The sequence below is a fragment of the Acipenser ruthenus genome, chromosome 3, assembly GCF_902713425.1.
Source record: "Acipenser ruthenus chromosome 3, fAciRut3.2 maternal haplotype, whole genome shotgun sequence".
Classification (NCBI taxonomy): Eukaryota; Metazoa; Chordata; class Actinopteri; order Acipenseriformes; family Acipenseridae; genus Acipenser; species Acipenser ruthenus.
This window is the reverse complement of record NC_081191.1, coordinates 60,698,274-60,725,336: the sequence shown is the minus strand read 5'-3', so window position 1 is coordinate 60,725,336 and position 27,063 is coordinate 60,698,274. Positions and strand designations below refer to the sequence as shown.

The following is a 27,063-nucleotide window of genomic DNA, read 5'->3' as shown; positions in this document are numbered from 1 at the left end:
ATCTATCTGGAATGTTCTGGAAAATAGGTAAATTTCAAAATATCACTGTCCTGGTCACAAAAGCAAAGTTTGTGGGGAATAATAGCCATTTTCTATACTTTTGAGGCATAAGCAATTAGGAAATAACACTTACTACCCAGGAACCAAAAAAAAATAAAAAAATTGTTACACAGTTAATGCACGACTGTATTTCTGTTTGACATGTATTAGGGACTGATTTAACTATATAGTTTACTGTGCAGTCGTTCGTGAGTCATTACGCCCACAGCAATGAAAGGAGTTGACACACTGTCCTGGTGATTTAAAAATAAAATAAAATAATTTAAAAAAAAAATCAGTTTTCATATTCTCAAAGGGACTTCTTTTCATTTTGCTGCAGAAAAAAAAACAGGACAAAAAAAAAACTTATTTTTAAATAGGGAGGTTAATGATAGGGATTTTAATAGTTTAGAGTTTAGGCTAAGTGTTTAACCAAGATAATTTGTACACATACATGTTGCACACCTGTAGTCTCATCTACACGAATGCTGCATCGTATCATAAGAAAGCAACAGCACCCTAATGGAAGGCTTCTAATAAGGGCTTTCTTGGTTACAAAAACGCCCCACTATGTTAAAATTTAAACAGTGAGGAAATTAAACTTTATCTAACATGCCTAGTTAATAATAAGTAATTGAAAGTAATGTGGTTTTCTGGGATTTCTAAACGTGTAATTCTTTATTTGGATGTACGTAGTTCTGGGACAAGATAGAGCATATTTGCAGGATATCTGCACTTTATAAATTGAATGTACAAATAAGGCCTAATCCCTTCTGTGGTCTGTAACGTTTACCTCAACCTGTATCATGACTTGTGGCCACTTACTGTATTAAAGTCAAGGTTGAAAAACATGTCACTGATTCTTACCTTCACTGGCAGAGCTTGGCTTCAGTGAGCATCACCAAAATGAAGTCATCAACTATATGCGGTTTGCTCGCTCCAGAAGAGTTCTCAGGCTAAAGACTGTGGACTCCTGCTTTCAAGATTTAAAAGACAGCAGGTGAGGGTTTTTTTGTTTTGTTTCCTATATATATATTTGCAGAAACGTAGTTATTGTCATAAATCTGGAGAAGGATACAAGAAGATTTCCAAGCATTTGAGTATAGCAATTTCAACTATTGTTTCTATAAGGTTCTTTCACCAAGAATAAGTAGAAGAATTATGAGGAAGGTTAATAACAATCCGAGATTGACTGCCAAAGATATTCAAAGTGAATTGGCAACAAGTGGGACTGGGGTTTCCATTTCAGTCATAGGTCGAGTATTGCATTGTGAAGGTCTCAATGGTCACAGGTCAAGGAAAAAGCCACTCTTAGGAAAACGTCACAAGGACAATCGCTTAAAGTTTGCAAAACGGCATTTGAATGATGAATATGAGTTCTGGTCAATGGTTTTGTGGATTGATTAAACAAAAAATCAAGCTATTTCGTCACGCTGATAGTCATTACGTTTGGAGAAAGTATGGTGAGTCATACACAGAAAAGAACATCATACCTACTGTCAAGCATGGAGGTGGTAATATCCTTCTTTGGGGCTGTTTTTCCTCTAATGGCACACGAAATTTAGTTCCAATACATGGACTGTAAGTCATAAGAACATAAGAACATAAGAAAGTTTACAAACGAGAGGAGGCCATTCAGCCCATCTTGCTCTTTTGGTTGTTAGTAGCTTATTGATCCCAGAATCTCATCAAGCAGCTTCTTGAAGGATCCCAGGGTGTCAGCTTCAACAACATTACTGGGGAGTTGGTTCCAGACCCTCACAATTCTCTGTGTAAAAAAGTGCCTCCTGTTTTCTGTTCTGAATGCTCCTTTATCTAATCTCCATTTGTGACCCCTGGTCCTTGTTTCTTTTTTCAGGTCAAAGAAGCCCCCTGGCTCGACATTGTCTATACCTTTTAGGATTTTGAATGTTTGAATCAGATCGCCACGTAGTCTTCTTTGTTCAAGACTGAATAGATTCAATTCTTTTAGCCTGTCTGCATATGACATGCCTTTTAAAACCGGGATAATTCTGGTTGCTCTTCTTTGCACTCTTTCTAGAGCAGCAATATCTTTTTTGTAGCGAGGTGACCAGAACTGAACACAATATTCTAGGTGAGGTCTTACTAATGCATTGTAAAGTTTTAACATTACTTCCTTTTTCATAATTCCCTTCTTCAATTTCAGTATCTCCCATATGATATTTATATGCACATTTTTATTGCCTGCATGCAATACTTTACACTTTTCTCTATTAAATTTCATTTGCCATGTGTCTGCCCAGTTCTGAATGCTGTCTAGATCATTTTGAATGACCTTTGCTGCTGCAACAGTCGCCCTGGACGAGGGTGTCTGCTAAGAAATAAATAATAATAATAATGGTAAAATGGATTCCATAGCACACCAAAAGGTATTGGCCAATCATCTGAAACCCTCCACTACAAAACTTGGATTAAAGCGCAACTGGACATTCCAACACAACAACGATCCAAAGCACACATCAAAATCTACTTCAGAATGGGTAAAGAAGAATAAAATCAAGGTTCTGGAATGCCCTAGTCAAAGTCCCGATCTAAATACGATTGAGAATCTTTGGTATGAATTGAAGAAGGCTGTGCACAAGAGAAGTCCTCGGACTTTGAATGAACTGGAACAATTTTGCGTTGAAGAATGGTCAAAAATCACTAAAGAATCATGCCAAAAGCTCCTTGACAAATATCTTAATCGTTTAAAAGAGGTTATTGCCAGGTGTGAAAAAAGTATTCAAACGTGTTACTTGAGTAAAAGTATTGTTACTTGGAAAAAGTAAAAGTGTAATTAAGTAAAAGCCAATGTATCCTTCTAGAAAACTACTTGAGTAAAAGTACAAAAGTATCATATCTTAAAAGTACTCAAGTGTCAGAAGTAAAAAGTAGCTGCCCTTAAATTCTACCCATGGAAATCTGCTGTTACCCTGAGTTACACACCAAGTATATTCATCAGGGGGCACTACTATTTTACACACACCTATACTAATATACATTGAAATCTCAAATCAGGAATTTAAATTTTAGTCACAACCTTTATCCATAAATAAAACACAAGTCAGATAGATTTTTTTTGTTGTTGTAATTAAGTTTTTATTGAGCACATACCAACAAAACAAAAAAGTTTTAATATTTCAGTATTGCTACACTACAGTGAAATGCATGAATACATTAAAAGAAACAATCACAATGCACTACATGTAAAAGTTTGCTCATTTGGCGCGCTGCACCGGTGACCCTGGCCATAGTGTTAGTTTTTTTGTTTGCAGTTGCACACAACCATTACTGGTGTACCTTCATTTTTTTCAACTGTGATATATTTACTTCCTTAAACATATCTACTACTTTTACATTTTGTAAAATAACTAGTAGTAGATAGTATACTTTATGGCATTGTGGGTTTTTTGGTGTTTTTTTTTTCATACAGTGGGAGAAAAGCAGATTGTAAAAAAAACTGTCAAAAAAAACCCAACAAATGTCTCAAAATAAATTATGCTGTTTTTTTTCAACGTAGTTTGACAACTGCATTTCCCCCGTAGTGTTAAGATTACATTAAAAAAACAGAGCATCAAACATCGTCTGAGATACAAGTACTGTATGTGAGAGTGAATATATTTTCACTCGGGAGTATGTCATTCAGGGTTTTTTAGGCTCCCCGACTCCGACAATTTTACATTGTGTTGGAGTGTGAAGTATGAATAGTACAGGAGATAACGGTAAGCAAAATTCTTCCTCCCCAGACCCTGTGAGTCCCGCTGACACCTCCATAGCTGACCACAATTAGATATGGACAGACTTACTGCTTTTGTCTGCTTCCTCCTGGCTCCAGAGTGCAGCACAACAGCATAAAACAGTCATAAACAGTCGAACAGAACATTCAGATAATAACGGCTACATTCAGCAATGCTCAATTACTTGGGGGCGGGGCCATCCTTGCAAATCAAACTGACTGGCTTTCTAAAGTGCCACTCAGCTCTGATTGTGGGTGGGGAAAAAAAAAAAAAACAACAACCAGCAAACAGCTGCTGACTTGGCGTGCCAACAAATACAACTCTCATAGGTTCGTCATCCCCGTACTATGTCATCAAAGCGAGCAGACACTTTGTGCATGCGGCTCTGCTTTACCCAATCAGAATCCTTGCCAGCGCACGAGTCAGTGTGCTGAAAGAACGAGTAACGAGATGCTTCTGGGAAATGTAGTGGAGTAAAAAGTACATTATTTTCTAAACAAACATACTTGAGTAAAAGTACCAGTATCCCAAGTATCCTAAGTACTTAAGTAAAGTATAAATACCCAAGGCGACTTACAGAGACTAGGGTGTGTGAACTATGCATCAGCTGCAGAGTCACTTACAATTACGTGACTTGCTCAGGGTCACACAATGAGTCAGTGGCTGAGGTGAGATTTGAACCGGGGACCTCCTGGTTCCAAGCACTTTTCTATAACCACTGGACCATACAGCCTCCTTCTATCACATTCCATCTGACTATGACCAGATTCCATAAACTTATGGTCAGTTACAGAAAGTTACAGTTGCTGTGTTGCATGTAAACACATTGTACTAAAAGCAACATTCCTGTTTTGGCCACCACAAGTGTCAGAATAAAGAATAACATGCTTTATGTCTGAATTTAATGCAGACAGGTAGTTGAAAACGCAGGTGCTGATTTCAGAAGATCCACGGCCCCCTTCTGCTTCATGCCACATGAAACAATGAGCCTGTTTATCTGATACTTCATAAACTGTTAGGATGTAAGTGCTGAGCTTGCGGGAATAATACAAACTGCTGACATTGCTCCAGGGTGTGGTCAAAACCTGCTCCAAATCAAAAGTGACAATCTTCAGTGATGAAGTTTGTTGTGCTTTTGCTTGATCTCTTACTTTATGTTCTCTTGCTTGAGATTTTCTAGTCTGATTCATCTTTGTGACTTGTTTTTTCATTGTCTGTGAGGTTTTCATACCACTCACAAAATTTGCAAGCATCCTTTTTAGGCATATGAAATGCCAGATTGAACTCTGTGTTAAACACTTCTCTATATAGATGCTCCTTTTCTGGTGTGATCTTCCATTCCTTTTCACATTTTTACAGCTCATACATTCTTTTAAAATGTAATGTTGTTTCTAGGTACTGCCTCTAGTATTATTATTATTATTATTATTATTATTATTATTATTATTATTATTATTGTTATTATTATTATTATTTCTATTATTATTTATTTCTTAGTAGACACCCTTATCCAGGGTGACTTACAGTCGTAAACAAAAATACATTTCAAGAATCACAGTACAAGTAATAATACAATTAAGAGCAAGATAAATACAATGACTTTGGTTCTAGCAAGTACAAGTATGACAAAATACGATTCAATAACAGAGCAGATAAGAGTGTCAGTGATAGTTACATCAGGATATAATTAAATACAAAATACTACAGATTAAATAACACTTGGCAGATTACAGTACTCTAAAGTACAGGATTAAATGCAGTAAAATAGGTGGCAGATAAGAGCAAGTAAAGCACATTTAAGGAAGAGTGATAAGTGTCCAGAGGGAAAAAAAGAGGAGTTCTGCAGGTGCTGCCTGAAGTGGTGAGCCTTGAGGAGGCACCGGACAGTTCTGACATCTGTAGAAAGGTCATTCCACCACTGCGAGGCAAGGGTGGAGAAGGAGCGGGCTCTGGAGGCAGGGGAGCGTAGAGGAGGTAGAGCCAGTCTTCTAGTGCAGGAGGAGCGGAGAGGTCGAGTGGGGGTGTAGGGAGAGATGAGGGTCTGGAGGTAGCTGGGTGCAGTCTGGTCAAGGCATCTGTAGGCTAGTACAAGAATCTTGAACTGGATGCGAACGGTGATCGGGAGCCAGTGGAGTGAGCGGAGCAGTGGAGTTGCGCGGGAGAAGCGAGGCAGAGAGAACACCAGGCGAGCAGCGGAGTTCTGGATGAGCTGGAGCGGACAGGTGGCGGACGCAGGGAGGCCAGCCAGGAGGGAGTTGCAGTATAGGTGGGAGAGTACCAGGGCCTGGACCAGGAGCTGGGTGGCGTAGTTGGTGAGGAAGGGTTGGATTCTTCATATGTTGCTCAGGAAGAATCGGCAAGTGCGTGCCATAGTGGAGATGTGCTGGGAATAAGAGAGGCAGGGGTCCAGGGTGACTCCGAGGTTCTGAGCTGAGGATCTTTTCTACTGTAGTGTGATTCCATTTTGGGGAATTAATTGATGTGTTCTCGGATTTTGTTCTTTCTGTCTTCTGAAGTTTTGTTTAGTGGAGAATGTTTACCTTGTGCATTGTGATTACTAATTCCTGTACGACTTGTACTGGTAAAAGGACACCTCGCAAACCTTTCAGAGATGTCAAGGGTCTTAAGAAAAAAGTCATTGCAAACTCTAACCTTCTTACCCTGCAGAGTGACAGACTCTAGTGTGTTTTGCGTTTTGGAGTTTGCTTTTGTTGTGCACTGTTTTTTTTCACTTTTGAAGATGTGGTTAGCATGACATCTTTTTGCCTACTTTTGTCAGTCATACCCCAAAAACTTTCAAAAATAATTTGCCTGTCTGCCTCCTGAAAATTCAAATTGCACTTATATTTGCAGGTCGTGCAGTCTTTCTTTTTTACTTTCCTGGCTGTATTTACATAGCTCTGGCCTGCTCTTTGTACCAATTCTTTTTCCAGTTTTCTGGGTTTCTGTGTCTCTTTCTTCCTCCAAGCTGATCTAATGGAATGGCACCATTTCCTTGTGAGATGTCATCTCTATTATCCATACTACTTTCATGTGCCTCCTCCAAGGGATCCTGGTCTAAAGGTTCTTGCTGTATTATGCTGTAAAATGTATAAATCTGTATCTGAACACATTTACAGTACACAGTTTAAAGTATTCACACGCTTTATTTGAAACAATGTGATTTGGCGATCCATTTAGTTTAATAAATATTGTTAATTAATCTCCTCATAACTTTTCAGTTTGTAGAACACTTATTGAGTCTAGAGAAAACTGTAAAGATTCCAGTTCTTTGAACTGAGTTAAGACAGAAATAATTTTCTCTAGGCTGAATCAGTGTTCAACAAACTCTGAAAAGACATCATTGATAAATAAGTGTAGTTTAATTAAAAAAAAATGTTTTAAACTAAATTAATCACCGATTAGCATCGATTCATTTGAATTCTTTCGACTACAACTGTACATTTACTGTATCACAGTAACCTATACATTATAAAAATGGCTTAATTTAGCAAATCAATTTCTTATACATAAATAAATAATTCACTCTTAATTTCTATTCAGAATCAAATATATTAATACTTAATGTAATTAATATTTTGTATTATTATTTTATGACACTTAACTTTAAATTCATCATTAAAGTGCACAGGAAGATCCCAGTGGGAAGACAGGCCCCATGCAGCAATATGGTAATGAATTATACTTAGCATAATACTATGAAAAATACTAATGCATTACCTTGTCCTTCATTTCCAATGTCTGGTTCTGATTCTTCACTTGATAAAACTTCTGAATCCTCCATTAAACTAAGTACGATATCCTCCGCTGTTGCATATTTTTTTGTACAGTGCATTTTCTGGTTTATCTTTTCAGCTATATTGTCATATATACTGTCAGGTGACTTAAACCACAATGCAGTGCTCTGTGCCAATAGGGCGTATGTGCACTTAGGTCTTTCTGGCACTAAATTTAATAAAATTCTACAGTTGTGTCTTATAGTTTTTACACTTTATTCAATGCAGTCTGTGATTTCAGTTAGGTCCTTTTGGCAGGAAATAGATCTTGTCAAGAGCTCAAATTTCAGCATTACAAGAGCCAATCAAAGGCTTTTACATTCACAGCATTTTAAAAGTCCAAGTACAGATCTGCAGACATGTTTCGCCCTGTTTGGGGCTCATCAGTGCAGCACATATATTTATACAGTACTCCCTTGCTATAAGGCTCTCGGTTATAACGCACCTCGGATAGAACGCTCCTACAGCATGTCCCCCAATTCCGTATGCTAGTGATTCATGCAATATTTCTACAGTAAATACAATACCGGTGTTGTTCAAACTGTAAGCAACTTCTTGGTCTAACTTATGCTTTTGTCTCTCCCTTTTGATACAGTAGCTGAACTGAAGAAAAGCTGCGCTGGCACTTTATAACACAGGCATCTTATTCAGCATTTGTTTTATAACTAAATAAATATTAGGCCTATTACGTGGTCATCTTTCCTAATGTATTTACTTTTTTGCTGCGAGAAGAGCTGCGGCTTTCTCGGGGAGACAAGACGCTTCAGCCCCGCTCTGGCAGCCGAACCTGGGGTGAGCCCATTCCCACTTCCACTCTCCTGACCTGCTCTCCTTCTCGCACTCGGTTTGCTGGTCTGTCGCTTCAAACTGAACTTCCGACTGCTGTTTAACCAGGCTATTTATAATTTAAAAACTGCTAATTAAAATGAACCATGAGTAGGAATATTAACTTTTTTTTTTTGTAAAAAATATAGTGCTGATTTACATGGTGCTGCATGCATGGTTAGGGCGTTATTTTATTTTAGTCAGATGTGTGTTGTGTCCCACCGTGCCCCCCAGCCCCTCCCCCGTTTATAACGCTCTTCGGTTATAACACAGGTGGAGGCCAGTGGTAAGGTAATTGTGTCCTCGTTAGGGCAATTTCTTTCATCGGTGTAAACTGGGAGCTTCCACAGCTCAGGGGTTGAATACTTATGCAAGCAAGATATATCAGTTTTTTATTTTTCTTAAAAATATTTCCCAACATAAAACCAATGTCACCTTACAATAATTGATTTTGAGTTTCAGTGTTTTAAAATAAAATATCAAACAGAATGAAATTTCAATGTACCTCTTGTAATTCAGTAATATGAGAGAATTGGTCAGGGGTCTGAATACTTTTGCAAGACACTGTGTATATATATATAATATAAATTAGGGGTGGGATGAATACAGCGGTTCCGAATAATTTTCCTTTAAGGTGTCTGTGGAAGGGTGGTGGGCAATTCACTGACACACACGGGAGACAGAAGTTTTATTTGAAAACACCGCACTGGTGCCCAGTTTTATTATTTTAGATGTTTTTTTTTTCTTTTAGCTCGCAGAGGGCGCTGTTGTCCATGGCCTGAGTACCGGCACTGGTGCCCCTGGATAAGGGCGTCTGCTAAGAAATAAATAATAATAATAATAATAATAATAATAATAATAATAATAATAATAGATTCAATTATTTTAGCCTGTGTGCATATGACATGCCTTTTAAATAAAGAATAATTCTGGTCACTCTTCTTTGCACTCTTTCTAGAGCAGCAATATCATTTTTATAGCAAGGTGACCAGAACTGAACACAGTATTCTAGCTGAGGTCTTACTAATGCATTGTAAAGTTTTAATATTACTTCCCTTGATTTAGATTCAACACTTTTCACTATATATCCGAGCATCTTGTTGGCCTTTTTTATAGCTTCCCCACATTGTCTAGATGAAGACTTTTCTGAGTCAACATAAACTCCTAGGTATTTTTCATAGATTTCTTCTTCAATTTCAATATCTCCCATATGGTATTTATAATGCACATTTTTATTGCCTGCGTGCAGTACCTTACACTTTGTCTATTAAATGTCATTTACCATGTGTCTGCCCAGTTCTGAATGCTGTCTAGATCATTTTGGATGACCTTTGCTGCTGCAACAGTGTTTGCCACTCCTCCTATTTTTGTGTTGTCTGCAAATTTAACAAGTTTGCTTACTATACCAGAATCTAAGTCATTAATGTAGATTAGGAATAGCAGAGGACCTAATACTGATCCCTGTGGTACACCACTGGTTACCTCACTCATTTTGAGGTTTCTCCTCTAATCAGTACTTTCTGTTTTCTACATATTAACCACTCCCTAATCCATGTGCACGCATTTCCTTGAATCCCTACTGCGTTCAGTTTGTGAATTAATCTTTTATGCAGGACTTTGTCAAAGGCTTTCTGGAAATCTAAATAAACCATGTCATAGCTTTGCAATTATCCTGTCTGTAGTTACCTGGTTCAGTTTTGTTTCCTTTTTTGTAGATCGGTATTACATTTGCAATTCTCCAGTCTGTCGGTACAACCCCTGTTTCAAGAAACTGTTGATCTTGGTTAGCGGTTTGTAAATAACTTCTTTCATTTCCCTGAGTACTCTTGGGAGGATCTCATCCGGCCCAGGGGATTTGTTTATTTTAAGAGCTCCTAGTCCCTTTAACACTTCTGCCTCTGTTATGCTAAAGTTATTTATTTTACTAAACATTTTAAAACTAATAAATAAACAATTACCGCAATGTTGCTTAAAACATAACATAATATACTCATAATAAAGTTGTTGCCTATAAACAGTAACACGTTAAAAGTTTGGGACTTACTATCTGTAGTACCTTGGTGTTGTTTACAATATCGTCAGCATATTTGAAGTGATTGGAAGCTGAAATTACTTTTTTTAAAACACACTTTTCTTATTTCAGTTGTGGGGAAACCTCAGCGTTTCCAGAAATCCTATTTTATTCTCATACCTAGTCCCATTAAATCTGCATTATGCCACACTCACTCTAGTGTTCATAGGCCTCATTTACGAAAGGGCACACAATTAGAAATATTATTGCAGTGTTTAAAAAACTGATGCTTCACATATTCAAATCCATTGATACAAGGTCCCTCAGCTTTCTTGAAAAGATGTGCGTTTCCCTTGTTTTTCTTTTGTATTTTTAATGCTGTCATTATTATCCAACCTAGTAGATTCAGCTTTCGTCAGTTCTGGCAGATTCTACTATACTTACTGAAGTGGTTTTCTCCCACTGCTAATGAAAAAAAAATGCAGCCACCTAGCTAACAATTTAATCTTGAGGGCTGCAGTGAAACGTGTTGTCTTTAAATTGGGACTTTAGTGAAGATCGTGTATGTATGTATGTGAGTACATTAATTATTGTAGGTAGTAATTCATAGTTCCCTTTCAAGTCGAAAATAACCATCAAGTTATGGGATATTGCCGTCAGGCAATAGCGATTGGATATATAATCCACTGTGGTGTGTTCCATCCCTACCGCGTGGTAGCTGTACGGCCTGCACTTACAGTCACTAAGCACTATATAGTGTTGCTGCAGCGTCCTGAACAAAAAATAAATAAAAATAACTTTTTTTCACCATTAGGAAGATGACCACCAAACACATACTCCCTTAAGCACCTAGGTAAGTATTAATCAGCATCAGACACTGTACCAGCACTAGCGTCTCCGCTCTGTGGATCAGCTGACGCTTAGGCGTCTCGTGCTAGCGTCTCAACGCTTGGTACTCGCACTCCGCGTGGCGTCAGCGCCTCGGCGCTTGGTGCAGCGCTTCCGCGCTTGAGACTCCGTGCTCGACGCTTCGGTGCTCGACGCTCGGTGCTCGACGCCTCGGCGCTTTGGCGCTCAGACCTCTGTGCTCGACGCTCGGCGCTCGCACCTCCGACGCTCGACGCGTCGGTGCTCGACGCTTAGGCGCTCGACGCTTGGTGCTCGGCGCTTCGACGCTCGGTGCTCGACGCTTCGGCGCACGACGCTCGGTGCTCGATGCTCGGTGCTCAACGCTTTGGCGCTCGATGCACGCACCTACGACGCTCGACGCTTAGGCGCTTTGACGCTCGGTGCTTGGCGCTTCGACGCTCGGTGCTCGACGCTTCGGCGCTCGACGCTTAGGCGCTCGACACTTGGTGCTCGGCGCTTCGACGCTCGGTGCTCGACGCTTCGGCGCACGACGCTCGGTGCTTGATGCTCGGCGCTTCGACGCTCGGCGCTCTGCGCTCTGCGCTCGACGCACCTTCGGCGTTCGTTGAGCCACGCTCGACGGAGATGTTGGGCTTTCATCGCTGCGTGACCTGTCAGGCAAAGCTGCCTGCCAGCGATCCGCACGATGATTGTGTGATGTGTCTGGGGCCAGAGCACGCTGCATCCGCGTTGGCGGATAGGGCTTTTTGCCGTCTCTGTGCTAGCTTCCAGGCACGCACCCTCCACCAAAGGGCGAAGAAAGCAGTGGGTGGGCACTCTCCTTCCTCGGGATCATCCCACACCATTTCTGCCCCGCCGTCGTCTACGGCGATGCCGCCAGGGCGGCTACAGCTCTCCAGGAGCCCGTCCTCCCAGCTAACAGCTGGTCAGAGGTTCCCCACCAGACGCAGCCCCTCCCCTTGTAGGGTACGCCCCCGTCGGGAGTCTAGGTCGCACTCCAGATCGCCTCGACGGAGAGGACGGAGAGGTTATGATGGGGCAGCAGTCCATCCTCATGTCCCTAGCAAATGTGGTGCCCCGAGTCCCAGAAGAACCGACTGGGCCCATTGCTAGCCAGCCAGTGGCCCCTCCACAACCTGCACCAGTCGTCACCCTCCCAGTGCAACCTCTAAGGGAGTGGGATATCGATGCAGTTTCCAGAGACGCATCTGACGTCCTGGAAGGGGAGAGTATAGAGGCTGAGGTAGCCTCCCAGCACTCTGAGCAGGACATTGAGCTCCAGGTGCTGGACACCGATGACCCGACGTGGTCTGTGTTGGAGAGAGCAACCCGCCACTTGGGCATCGAGTGGCCTATGGTGGAACTACCACGGCGATCCTTGTTTGAGTCGCCTTCAGCCCAGCCCCATCAGTCCAGGATGCTTCTGGCATTCCCAGACTTTATTAAAGAGGTGCAGTCCACCTGGGGGGCTCCGGCCTCTGCCCCTGTGACTTCTTGCAAGGCCTCAGCCTTTAGCATGCAAGGGGCAAGTGAAGCTGGGTTGGCGTCCTTCCCACCGGTGGACGATGCGTTCGCCGCGTTGGTGAAGACGCCAACATTATTGGGGCTGACAAAAGATCCTGCATGCCCCAATAAGCAGTGCAGGACCACAGAGCTACACCTAAAAAAGGGGTACGCTGCGGCCACGGAGGCGGTCAAACTGTCAAATGTGGCCAGCTGACAGTCTACCAAGCGGCGCTCATTAGAGACCTGCCTGAGTGCCTTCTGCGGCCCTCAGAAGCGAGTTGGGGACGGTTAGTCAGCTTCTAGTGAAGCTGGCCCAGCTCAACGCACGGGCTCAGGGCAGGAGCATCACGTCTCTGGTGGTGGCCAGAAGGCAGCTCTGGCTCTCGCAGGCGAGAGTGCAGGAACCTGACAAGGCCCCGTTGCTGGATGCCCCAATTACACTGGGACACACATTTGGTCCGGCGGTGGAGGAGATGCTGCAACGCTCCATCAAGGCGACGGAGGCGTCGCAGCAAATGGCAAAAATGTGGCCAAATAAGCCGTTCCAGCTGAAGCGGCCTCAGGAACATCAGTGGCGCAGGACAGTGCCACAGCAGCAGGCGCAACCACAGGGTAGTAAGACCTCCTCTTCAGGTCCATCAGCGCGCAGCCAACCCTCGTTTGTAAGACCGCAGCGCGGAGGGTGGCGCCCTAGAGGAGGTGGCAGGCCACGCCCTCGTGGCTCTGGCCAGGCCCCTTGCAAACAAGTGCAGCCAAAACAGCCCTGAAAACTCCAGGCAGCTGTTAACCCACCCCTACACTGTCCCACAGCTCCAGTTCTGGCAACAATGCACCAACAACATCTGGGTGCGCAAAACTATATTCACTGGGTACACCCTTCAGTTCCGGTTAAAACCTCCCCCTTTCCGGGGAGTGGTGGTAACTGCAGTGAAGAACTCGGTTCAGTCCTCAGCTCTGAATGTGGAAATACAGGCATTGCTCACGAAGTGTGCCATTCAACAAGTAGACCCTGCTCTGATCGACCAGGGGTTCTATTCCAAATACTTCCTGGTGCCCAAAAAGGACGGCGGGCTCTGCCCTATTTTAGATCTGCGAGTACTGAACAAATACCTGCAGGTGTTATCGTTCAGGATGCTTACGCACAGGCACATCATCCAGTCAGTCCGACACGGCGACTGGTTCACCACCGTGGACCTGACAGATGCGTACTTTCACGTTCCCATCTGCTCGGGTCATAGGAAGTATCTGCGTTTCGCATTTCAGAGCAGGGTATACGAGTTTTGTGTCCTTCCATTCGGCCTGTCACTAGCTCCTCGAACCTTTTCGAAATGTATGGATGCCATTCTAGCTCCCTTGCGGGTTCAAGGCGTCCGACTGCTGAACTATCTGGACGACTGGCTTGTCTGCGCGCAGTCGAAAGAGCAGTTGGCACAGCACACAATGATGGTTACAGACCATCTTCAGTGGCTAGGTCTGAAGGTCAATTCAGAAAAGAGCCGCCTCGTGCCGAGCCAACAGACCGAATTCTTGGGTCTACATCTGGACTCAGTGTCCATGGAAGCGACCCTGTCGACACAAAGAGTTGCCTCGATGGAGCGGTGTCTCTCCCTATTCAGGTTGAGAGAAACAGTCAGCATGGAGCTGTGTCAGCGCATGCTGGGGTTGATGGCTGCCGCCTCGCAAACCCTTCCCTTGGGCTTATTACACCAGAGACTTCTGCAGGCCTGGTTCAATGCCTTCGCGTTGCATCCGCGGAGAGACAAACACCGCAGGTTGACGGTATCCCGAACCTGCTGGGAAGCTCTGCGCTGGTGGAAAGTTCAGTCGAACATCCGCCAGGGCGTACGCTTGGGTCCCATCTTCCGAAGGGAAGTTATCACGACCGACGCTTCCAACCAAGGTTGGGGAGCAGTCTGGAACAGCTCAGGGACCCGTGGAGTGTGGTCAGGACCCTGGAGGTCAGCCCACATCAATGCTCTGGAACTCAGAGAGGTGGACCTCGCCCTTCGGCACTTCTTGCCAGTGCTTCTAGGCAAGCACGTGTTAGTGCGGTCAGACAACACCACGGTTGTGGCGTATATCAACCGCCAGGGCGGCCTTCGGTCCCCTCGCCTTCACCGGATGGTAACACGGATGTTGCTATGGGCACAACCGCGTTTGACCTCTCTGCGTGCGGTTCACCTACCGGGCAGAGTCAATTATGCAGCAGATCTCCTATCCAGAGGAGGCCCTCTTGCGGGGGAATGGCGTCTCCACCCTCAGGTGGTAGAGCGCATTTGGGAATGGTTCGGCATAGCGCAAGTAGATCTCTTCGCTTCGCGAGAGACCACGCACTGTCCCCTATGGTTCTCGGTGAGGGACCTCGACAGCCCCCTAGGAGTCGATGCACTGGCTCACGAATGGCTGCCAGGGCTCCTATGTGCGTTTCCGCCGATTCCGATACTCCCCGCCTTCTTAGAGAAGGTCAGGGTAGAGCAAGTGACAGTGATCCTGATTGCTCCTCGGTGGCCTCGGAGGATATGGTTTCCGAGCCTGGTGCAGTTGCTGCACGGTCACCCAAGGGAGCTTTCCCTTTGAGCGGACCTATTGTCCCAGGCCCAAGGAGGGCTTTGGCACCCGAACCCCAAGCTCATGCAGCTATGGGCTTGGCCCCTGAGCGGGAGCGCCTGTCAGCTCTAGGGCTTTCTACGGCAGTGATTTCGACCATTCAGAGCGCCAGAGCACCCTCTGCTAGGTTGCAATACACGTACAAATGGCAGTTGTTTCAGGATTGGTGTCTGGCAGAGGGCCATGACCCAATATCCTGCCCTATGGCAGTGATATTACAGTTTCTACAGAAACTGTTAGATGAAGGGAAATCTCCCTCTACACTTAAAGTGTATTTAGCCGCCATATCGGCTTGCCATGTACGCATTGACGGTTTATCACCAGGTTGCCATTTTCTGGCATCGCAGTTCCTGAAAGGCGCAAGACATTTGCGGCCTCCAAGGACGACCAGTTTACTGTCATGGAGCCTTGACGTGGTGTTAGAAGCCCTTACCAAGGCACCGTTCGAGCCTCTCCACAGCGTGGATATGAAGCTGGTGTCTATAAAAACTGCGTTTTTGCTGTCAGTGGTATCAGCCAAACGCGTGAGCGAGTTACATGCACTGTCAGTGCATTCATCATGTACTCGTTTCGCAGGAGACGGTTCTAAGGTCTCTATGCGCCCAAATCCAGCCTTTTTACCCAAGGTCATATCCCCGTTTCATATGAACCAACCAGTCGAGTTGATGGCGTTCCATCCTCCTCCTTTTTCTTCCCCAGAGGAAGAGCGGTTACACATGCTCTGCCCCGTGCGGGCATTGAGGTGTTATATTGACCGTACAACGACTGTGAGGCAAACAGAACAATTGTTCATATGCCATGGTTCTAGATCTTTGGGTCAGCCGCTGTCTAAACAACGCCTTTCCCATTGGATAGTGGATGCTATTAAATTAGCTTATGAATCTGCAGGCCTTCCGCCACGAGGGCAGTTGAAGGCGCATTTCACTAGGGGTATGGCGACATCCTGGGCCCTCTTTAGAGGGGTGCCGGTGTCTGACATTTGCGCGACAGCCAGTTGGGCTACACCGCATACTTTCATGAGGTTTTACCGGTTGAACGTACTGGATTCCTCTGCTCCACTATTTGGAGCATCTGTGCTACACTCTATGATGCCTCAGGATGCGGACACAGAGTGGTTGACAATATGGTGTTCACTATTCCACCTTAGGACAGGTGTCATTGCGAGCATAGACGCTGAGGCGCAGCTCCACATATGCGTAGTTGTATTGCCTACGCAGTTGTGTTATGACGTAAGTCTGTCCTACTGCCGAGAATCCTCCCTCGCGACGGCTTGGGTATACTGTTCCCATACCTTGATGGTTATTTTCGACTTGAAAGGGAACGATAGGTTGCGGATGCAACCCCGGTTCCCTGAAAGAGAAAATGACCATCAAGCCGCGAGGTCGCTCGGGAAGCCTTCACGGCCTGAAGAGCAAAAGAGGAAGAGAGTCTCTGCGCGCTGCGTATAGTAAGCTCCCAGGGGGGCGGGCTTACGTGGCAGCTCGCGCAGAGGCGTATCGGCAACTTTGCTATAAAGCTCAGCCAATCGCTACTGCCTGACAGCAATATCCCATACCTTGATGGTTATGTTCTCTTTCAGGGAACCGGGGTTGCATCCACAACCTATCGTTATTTAATCACTCACAGGCTGTAACCCCCAACTCCACAAACTAGCCAGCTATTTTTGTAAACAGCAACACATGTAATGAACAATAAAATAAAAATAATATTTATGTCATCTGTGTCAATTTCAGGTGGAGCTTAGTGGTCGGCAAGGTGACAAAGATAAGAATTTTCCCTCTGTCATCCTGTCTGGTGCTGTCAGTGTCAGTTTCTCAGCACACAGTTCAGTAGCCGCTCAGTAACGAGGAGCAAACAGGTGATTGATCGATCTATAGGGCAGCAGTGTGGAGTAGTGGTTAGGGCTCTGGACTCTGGACCGGAGGGTTGTGGGTTCAATCCCCAGTGGGGGACACTGCTGTTGTACCCTTGAGCAAGGTACTTTACCTAGATTGCTCCAGTAAAAACCCAACTGTATAAATGGGTAATTGTATGTAAAATAATGTGATATCTGTATAATGTGAAATAATGTATGATGTGATATCTTGTAACAATTGTAAGTCGCCCTGGATAAGGGCGTCTGCTAAGAAATAAATAATAATAATAATAATAGGAGCGTTTACTAAGGGACCCCAACTACTGTTGTTGATTCCAACAATTCACATCAGGACTAGTAAGTTTCAAAAGTAGGAAGTATCCACCACTTACACCATACAGGGTTATTTTGGGCAGCCATTTATATCGGACAAATAGCGTTTGCCATTTGCCATTCCCATTGATTTCAATAACAACGGCATTGTTTATACCATGTTAAGCACACAGTATATTTTGGGCAAACTCAGCTGTCTGGATCTCGTTATGTGCCATTTGTATAGATTTAAATAAAAAACGCACTGCTATTTACTGCAGTAATCGCTCTTACTAGTCCACCAAATAGCTGTTTTCACCTCGTTACCTTGTCATTCACATATATTTCAATACAAAAGGCAGCACTTTACTGTTAAAAGCTTGACAGATCAATCAATCAGCTGTTTGCACCTCGTTACTGAGCGATTACCCCTGTACTGTACCTTGGCTATTTGAGCCCTGTACGCAGTGTCTGGTTTACAGTTTGAAAAAACAGCACTGACTGCAACAGCAAGCATGGCTGGAAAGAGAAAAGCGATGCGCATCAGCACGAAAATGCAGTGTAAATAAAATGTCTGTTTGAAGTACTGTGCGCTTGCTAAAGCATGCTTGGAACTCTGTCAGTCAGCAAACAATGCAACGTTGCTTAAAAAAACAGCAGCATCCAGATGTAGAGCCAAAGTGGGATTTTTTTTTTTTTTTTTAAACGCTGACCAGATTTGCCATCCATACTTTGCATATCACCATCCATACTTTGAGTTCTTTGCTGGAAACAATTTGCAGTAATGAAGCCTACCTGTACTGTACATTAGAGAGTGACACAGGAATGAAACTTCAGTCCTGTCCCATCCTGTCCTGGCAAAAATGTTCCTGTTCCTGTCCCATCCCATGAAAGAGTAATCATTTCCATTCCTGTCCTGTCCAAATTTTTCCCTCCCGTAACTTTTTTTTTAAAAATTCCTGTCCCATCCTGTCCTGTCAAAAAAAATCCTGTCCCATCCCATCGATTGATAAAAAGAGATCAACTATTATTTGGAGATACAGATATTTGTAGTTGTACAATTTGTAGTGTTAGAAGAAATAAAATTACATAATAACCAATACAGAAAAGATAAATGGATAAATAGACTCAATACCATGATGTCTGAAGGTTTCAATAGAAAGGAATAGTAGACTGTTGCATCATTAGCTATGTAGTTAATGACATCACAAACAACTTAATATATTTAAATAGAAATAAGTGAGTGTAGTTACCATGGCATCCAGAAGTACCTCCACTGTTTTCAAGCTTTACCTTGACAACGGTATGTTAAACATACCGAAACGTTGGGAAGTTGGCTCTTGAGCAAAAACTGTGCTGTTGTACTGGTTGGGAGGGCTCACACCAGGCTCTTTTTAATTTGAACGGTTTATTGGAGGGACGGGAGGGATAATTAAAACCCTCCATTTTTAGTTTTCTTTTAAATCAGTGTTGCTGAAGATGGGTTATAAAGTGTACAGTGCTTTTAAAATAATATGTATTTATTTGATTCACTCTTGCTTACACATTTTAAAGTGACAAAAAAAAACACATCTAGCATTTGATATTTCTTTAGATTTCTTCAGCTTAGGTTTTAACACTCCTAACAGCAAATGCTAGCAGTATACACTGTAGTTAAATCACTAAGCTAGACAGTTTTTCAGACAAACACGTTTTCATTTTCTGATACCATTTGAAAGAAATACGTTGAATAGAAAGATCAACTTACTTGCGACTAAGATGATATGATAACCGATGAGCAAATGTTGCGAGTTGCAGTCTTTTTTTTCTTCATTCTGAGATATTGTGAAATATTGGGTATACCTTCCAGTAAGTGCTCTCTGCCATTTCACTCCAGATAATGATATTGTAAGAGGGTTCGAAAGAAAAACAGACCAGACGGGGGTGAAATGCAAGCAGGCCACCTCACAAGAACATGGCAAGTTTATTCAGACAAAACAAATGGAAGGATCAATGTGCAGATAACTCGTAACAAGGCTAAACCTGTTTCACCACAAACTCCATCCCTCTCACTCCCTCTCTCTCTCTCTTTCTCTCTGACGTCACCGGTAAAATTTCACTTTTTTCATTCTGCACCGCAGGTTCCCCACACTCAAGCAAGTAACACTAACAAGGTAAATTAGTTTCAGTGGCACTTTCTATTCACATCAAATAAACTGTCCTCTAACCAAACTAAATAATGAAAAATAACTACAGGATCTGGATGGAGGGCTAATTGGTTTAATTAAACAATTCAGAACAGGGCTGGAACAAAGACCAGGAGTGGAGGGGTCAACTTTGGACACCCCTGATTTACACTGTGCAGCTGGAAATGATTTCCAGGAGCTGGTTTTTCAAAACTTGTAATCTGGATAAAAATGCTCTGGGTTTTGTAATCCTGTATTTTGTGATCGAGATTACTTTTAACTGGATTTTTTTGATAATGTTTTGAAGTAGTTCTTAATAGTTTTTAAAACCATTATTGATGATATAGCTTAACTTAAAAAAAGGCCGGTGGTAATTATGAAAACATTTCATCTTTACCCTGGCTAATGACTTCTTATACCAATCTTACTACAGCAGCGCAGTATTTCAACAATAAACATGCTAACAGGAGATGCACAATAGAACACATCAACAGGGTGCTTAAGAGACAATTCGCTTCTCTGAATTTCCTGCATATGGAACCACTATGAGCATGCAACTTTCTAGCCTGTATTGTTTTGCACAATATCGCTATCAATCGCAATGTACCAGCCTTTGAAGGTGAGGATTTGAGCGACGGCCTGCCAGAGCCTCAGGCAGGACACCATGATTCATCTTTAGCAGAACCACAACAGGAATGACTTGCTGGATGGGCAGTGAGGGATACCATTGTAAAGTACTACTTCTAGATAGATCCTCCATTTGATGTTTTACATTATTTACAGCCTTTTGTCTACAATGAGAGTTGCTGTCTTGTGACTAATACTAACTTCACAAAGATGAAGGTTTAATTTAGTACAACAAGGTGATGTTATTAATAGTACATGAGTATGTCATTGGTGGGATGACCCATATACAAACATGAGAGCTCCATATTGTTGGCTTTTTTCTGTTTTTTGTTCAACCCATCTAGATTTGCAGTATTGTGGATGTACAGTAACATGCCATGTTGGATATAATCAATTTTATAATTCAGTGAAAATTCTTCATTCCTTTCAAAAACTACCTTCATACTTTTTGCTCAACTCCCTAAAACTGTGCCCATTGCTCTACGTTACAGGCTGGTGGAGGAAACGTTCACTGTGGATGAAGTGTCTGATATGTTGGATGGCTTGCAGGTGGTTGTACATGAAGAGGTGGAGTCTGAAATTATACACACTGCCCACACCAACGTGCTGCTCCTGCATCAGCTCTTCTCACAAGCGGAGAAATTGTACCTGAAACTCCAGACCGACGTCTCAGAACTGGAAAACAGGTATTGTTATTAATAATGTTTCAGCTGTGTTCTGTTTACAATGGGAGTTTTTTCACCAACAGTGGAACTACCGAGGTATATATTTTCAGAAGTTAGCACAGACTTATTTTTTCCATGTGTATCAAATCCTAAATACTGTAGGCCCACTTGTCATACTTTGCAGCACTTTTTTAATGTGAAGTTCATCTTTAAACAACTTCAGTCTTCAGTGTGTTGTTAAACATTATTAGATGTGATCAAATGTAAAGATTATATTGTTTACAGATGGCAACACATTGGAAATCGATACAAAGCAGGACAAATTATCTTAAAATGAGCAAAATTCAGCGAGTGGGCCTACAAAGGATTTGATACACATGGGGGATAAAAAAGAATAATGTGACAATAGGCAAGTTTATTTCTGCATCTACTTTGTGGTAGTTCCATTAAAGGTGAAACAATTTCCTTTGTAAAAAATTCCCATCTCAATCAATCAATCAATCAAATTGATTTTGTATAGCACCTTTCATGCCAAGACATCCCAAAGCACTTCACATTAAAAATAAACATACTATACAATAATACAATACAATATACAATAACATATCAAAAACATCTGAAAACATAATGGGGAAAAATAATAATAATAATAATAATAATAATAATAATAATAATAATAATAATAATAATAATAATAATAATAATGATAATAATAATATTACATATAAACAAAACTCTAAAATAGGCCATCCCAATCTACAAAATGCCTCTGCATAAAGGTGTGTTTTAAGCTTTGATTTAAATGCATTTATTGAGTCAGCTTTACGGATTTCAAATGAAAGATTGTTCCATAATACAGGTGCATAATGACTAAAGGCTCTTCCACCACAAGAGCTATGTTTTATCATTGTAGTCACCAGAAGCCCATTTTCATGACTGCTTTGGATGTAACCTCGGATCAGAAACACCATGTTTTGTTCTCAGCTTGTGCCTGGTTCCTAACCAGAGCTTGAAAACAGTTAGGTGTGTCGGAAGCCTGGTCATGCCATTAACTATTCCAAATTGTAGTAGAGGAATGGGCTCCTTGTGTGTATGCTGCTATTTATTAACTTAATTCGTTCTTTCATTCATTCATTCATTCATTTATTAGGATGCAGTAATATTACTGTAGTATAAATAAAATTACAATCTCATGTTTGAATGAAATGTTAAAAACAGTACCTAAAAAAAGAAAAAAGCTTTCTGTATTCGTAATGTGACAGCAAAAAATAAAAGTAGTGTTTCACTTACAATAAATGTGTATTATTATATTTACTAAACCTACAACATTGTAATAGCTTTCGCTTTGACTAGTGTAATAACTATGTAGGTTAAAAATAGAATAATGGCTTGTTCAGTGTACCATCGAGAGGTTCTGGGGACAGTGGAACCTCGAGAATGAAGCTCTGCCTGCCCCCAAAACCTAGAGATGGTATTACCCCTGGTTATACATAAGAACATAAGAAAGTTTACAAACGAGAGGAGGCCATTCGGCCCATCTTGCTCGTTTGGTTGTTAGTAGCTTATTGATCACATAATCTCATCAAGCAGCTTCTTGAAGGATCCCAGGATGTCATCTTAAACAACATTACTGGGGAGTTGGTTCCAGACCCTCACAATTCTCTGTGTAAAAAAGTGCCTCCTATTTTCTGTTCTGAATCCCCCTTTATCTAATCTCCATTTGTGACCCCTGGTCCTTGTTTCTTTTTTCAGGTCAAAGAAGTCCCCTGGCTCGACATTGTCTATACCTTTTAGGATTTTGAATGTTTGAATCAGATTGCCACTTAGTCTTCTTTGTTCAAGACTGAATAGATTCAATTCTTTTAGCCTGTCTGCATATGACATGCCTTTTAAACCCGGGATAATTCTGGTTGCTCTTCTTTGCACTCTTTCTAGAGCAGCAATATCTTTTTTGTAACGAGGTGACCAGAACTGAACACAGTATTCTAGTTGAGGTCTTACTAATGCATTGTAAAGTTTTAACATTACTTCCCTTGATTTAAATTCAACACTCCTCACAATATATCCGAGCATCTTGTTGGCCTTTTTTATAGCTTCCCCACATTGTCTAGAGGAAGACATTTCTGAGTCAACATAAACTCCTAGCTCTTTTTCATAGATTCCTTCTTCAATTTCAGTATCTCCCATATGATATTTATAATGCACATTTTTATTGCCTGCGTGCAGTACCTTACACTTTTCTCTATCAAATGTCATTTGCCATGTGTCTGCCCAGTTCTGAATGCTGTCTAGATCATTTTGAATGACCTTTGCTGCTGCAACAGTGTTTGCCACTCCTCCATTGTCGATGTTGCATCCTCAAAAAAAATCAAGAAGGTCAGTTAGACACAATCTCCCTTTCCTAAAACCATGCTGACTGTCTCCCAGGATACTGTTACCATATAGGTAATTTTCCATTTCAGATCTTATTGTAGTTTATATAAGTTTACATATAATAGAAGTCAGGCTTATTGGTCTGTAGTTACCTGGTTTGGTTTTGTCTCCCTTTTTGTGGATCGGTATTACGTTTGCAACACACTGAACCGGCTATTATTTCTTGTAATATATGGATCCGAGTCTGAAAAATATGCATCTTATATTTTGTAGCGTCTGCTTGAACATTGAGGAGGGACTCTGGAAAATTGAGGCAGGGTAGTTCTTTTTATTTTATTATTATTTTTTTTTTTTTAAATTAAGTGCCTGTCTATGCTGCACAGGGTTCCTCTAATGGTGCTGGTCTTGTATTCAGAGCCGTCTTGTTTTTTTAATTGAAAGATGAAGTCCACTATAATATTGTCAAGCTGTGTGGTGGGTATGGTTTCTATTGCCTGTGACTTGCCCATGCTTGACAGGTAGGATTGCAGTAGACGAACGCCTAAGACCGTTTTTTTTATGGTGTTCGGAATCTCTTGCTTTTGGACAAACTCCAGTCTTTCTTCTGTGACACCTAGCTTTGACATAGATATTTTGTGCTATAAATCATCGGGACCCTTTGCATGGCAGGCCTCAGTTGCCAGGGTAAACGGTTCTTTTTGGACCTAGATTCAGTTAAAATGAGTCTGCCCACTGATGATGTGCAAGAGAAACTAGGCTGGAAACCAAATGATATGAAAAATAGTGAATTCTGGCCCACTACTGTATTTTGGATGGAGGGAGTGCCTCCTAAAATTACCCTCTGTGAGCAACATGAAATGTATCAAGAGCAGAGTTACAGAGCCAGGACCATTGTTCATGGTACAGAACTAACTCAGAGCAGAGCAGTTGAACGCAATCCTTTTTTAAAGTGTGGATGTGACAAGTGCAGGTGAATTACCCCTGACCAGGTCCAAATCTTGCCCAGCCTGTAGTCACTTAGTCAGACACTGTCGAATTCTGTTTGAATGTAATAGTCCTGAAGGGATGTCATTTTCACATGAATGTAGACCCACAGGATGTAAAAAGAATTGAATGGCATTATGAAAGTGGTCATCCAGTGACATGGGCTCATTTGGGTAAGCTAGAATGTGAAGAGGGTGTTCCTGCCAAACATGTACAAGTGTCTTGCAGATATCAAGTGAAGACCCTGGTGGCCCACACCTGCGATGTGAAGAATTGGATGAAAAGGCCTGTTGTGGTGTTTGCAGAACCGGTCCGAGCTGAGCCCAGCGCAGAGTTCGAATCTTGCTGGGAATGGTCTGATTTGTTAGATATTAATTGGATGATCTAAACAAACATGTATTGATTGAAATAATGTGATATACTCTTAGTCAATAACCACAGTAATACTGTATGTACTCTGTTTCAAATATATCTGTATATTTGGTAGAAAATATTAAGTAGCTGTTATGTACAGTCTGCGAAGAAGAATGCAGAGAAAGGTCGGGCTGACCAGCTTTTGGCAGGCCCTTATCAGAAGTAGGCAACTCTTTGATTTAGGTGCCAGACCTTGGTATCTAACTTTCTGGAGAAAACTGCTGAGCTCAGTAAAAAAGGAAAAATCATACTTTGAAATAAATATATACAAGTTCTGTTAGTGTAGATGTTTAAAGTAGAAAAAGAATAAAAATCTTCTAATGGAAAAACTAAAAAGACTTAGAAAACTAGTGTACAGGATAACCAGTTAAAGAGCAGACTTACAGTCAAATCTCTTATTTAAAGAAAGGAGTGAATCCGATTTAAAGACGGTCTCTGATTTTAAAAGCATGTATTCTAAAGTGATGAAAACAGAATACTTGAATCAACAATTTAAAGTCTTAAAACTGCTGCTATATTTCTGGGAGCTAAACAAAGGTATAGTTTTAATAAATGGGCAGTCATGTATCTTATTTGAAAAAGTATTAAGACTTGCTCTAAAAGGAACCCCTGAATTAGAAGTAAATCTTCTATTTAAATTACTGCTATTAGAATGTTGTATTTAAAAGAAGTAAGACAATAAAATAAAAATACTATAGACTGTAACTCTCTAACAGTAAACTTACTAAAGGAATACAAACTAATGTTGTAACCTTGTTGTGGCGGAGTGTCCCGCCCCTATTTATTATTATTTATATTTTTGTTTGCGGCGCGGGTAAAAGCGCCGCGTCTTTTATTATTATATTTAAAAACCCCGTGAGGATGCATGGCTGATCAGCTACTGATTATTTAACTAGCTGACAGTCATGCATCCTTACCAAACGCGTGCAGACTCTGGCCGAGGGATAATAAGATAATTAACAACTAGTTAATCCCTCGGCCAGAGTATATAAACCTGCAGCTCTCTGCACTCGGGGCTGAGTGTAGAGGAGAGTACGGGAGAGCGGAGAGAGAAAGCAACATTTAAAAAACAATTGCTAAAACGTGCTGGATTACCCAGCACATCACTTACTTGTTTGTTTGTTCATTCGTTTGGCCCTCGTGCCCTTTTGTTTTGTGTTTTGTTGGTTTGTTTAAATATTTTGTTTATTAATAAATGCCGTTGCACTCAGCTTTAACCGCCCAACCATTGTTTTGGTTTCTACTTCCTGGTCCGTGACGTCACCACTGCGAGCTAGACTGCCACACTTGTTCACACATGCTTGTGGTACAGGCAGTGTTAAAGATGATTCATTGGTGTTGGCCGATGATGCGTGGATTTTTTCTGATGGTCAGCGATTTAAACCAAACTGAAAAGGTGATGAGATATGTTACTCAGAAGGAATGTAGTAGGCTCAGGTTAATATAACCACACAGAAAGGTGATGTTAAATATATAAAAAACAACACCTCTTTTAATGCACATATAAACTTGTATTGTATTGCATTGCATTGTAGCAAGGATCCTGTGAACTTTGTTTCACCTGACTTTTTAGAGAAAGGAGGGGTTGGGAAAAAGGGAGCCAAATCATGTTCCAATATTTAGTTCCAATTAGTTTAAAAGGAGTTGACTGGATCCTTCTAGAATGTATCATTAAGTGAAAGATAGGAACTGTCAAGGCAGATTGATGATCAGATTTAATTGGGGCTCCTGATGTATTCAATGGAGGGAAAATCCTATATAACCCCAGAGCAAGACCCCATTCGATACCATTGATCTTGATCTTGCAAGCTGACGTGGTCCATGCTCTGAGGGTCTCTGAAAAACTGACTGCTGTTCAGAAGCCTCTGCCTTTTGAAGACAATTCCTATTTTTCATATATCCTACACTACTCTTCCATCTACTGGAAGGTAAGCATATATTTGAATTTCATATCTCTTTTGTGTTGGATGCATTGCTATAAGGTATAAGATTTATATTTTAGCTGAAGAGAGTGATATATTGAATGTTTTAGAATGTAGCTGTGGGTGTTTTAGCTTGTTGCATGGCTAGCCTAAGGGCTAAGCATATAACTAACCATATCTGTATTACTGTGTTGAAGTATTAATGTTGTTAAACCTTTAAAAGCACCAGATTGCCTGTATTGCTTATTACTTGGGATTTATGCTGGTCTGCGCAACCAACCAATCCAATTTTTAACATAAGCATTTAATAAACTCAAGGGGCACTACTACTGCCCTGATTCGTTAAAATGAGTCTGTGTGATTTTCTTGATTATT

At 41.7% G+C, this 27,063-nt stretch overlaps 1 protein-coding gene across 1 annotated transcript in view; it reads left to right on the top strand.

The window, feature by feature from the left end:
- The first annotated feature begins 962 nt into the window (after nt 1-962).
- The window catches only part of LOC117435386 (leucine zipper transcription factor-like protein 1), a 49,929-nt gene continuing 23,828 nt past the window's right edge, over nt 963-27,063 (top strand). Inside the window, exons 1-2 of the mRNA XM_059021105.1 lie at nt 963-1,039; nt 20,822-21,016. Coding sequence (XP_058877088.1) covers nt 963-1,039; nt 20,822-21,016 — 272 coding nt within the window. The remainder of the gene's footprint in view (nt 1,040-20,821; nt 21,017-27,063) is intronic.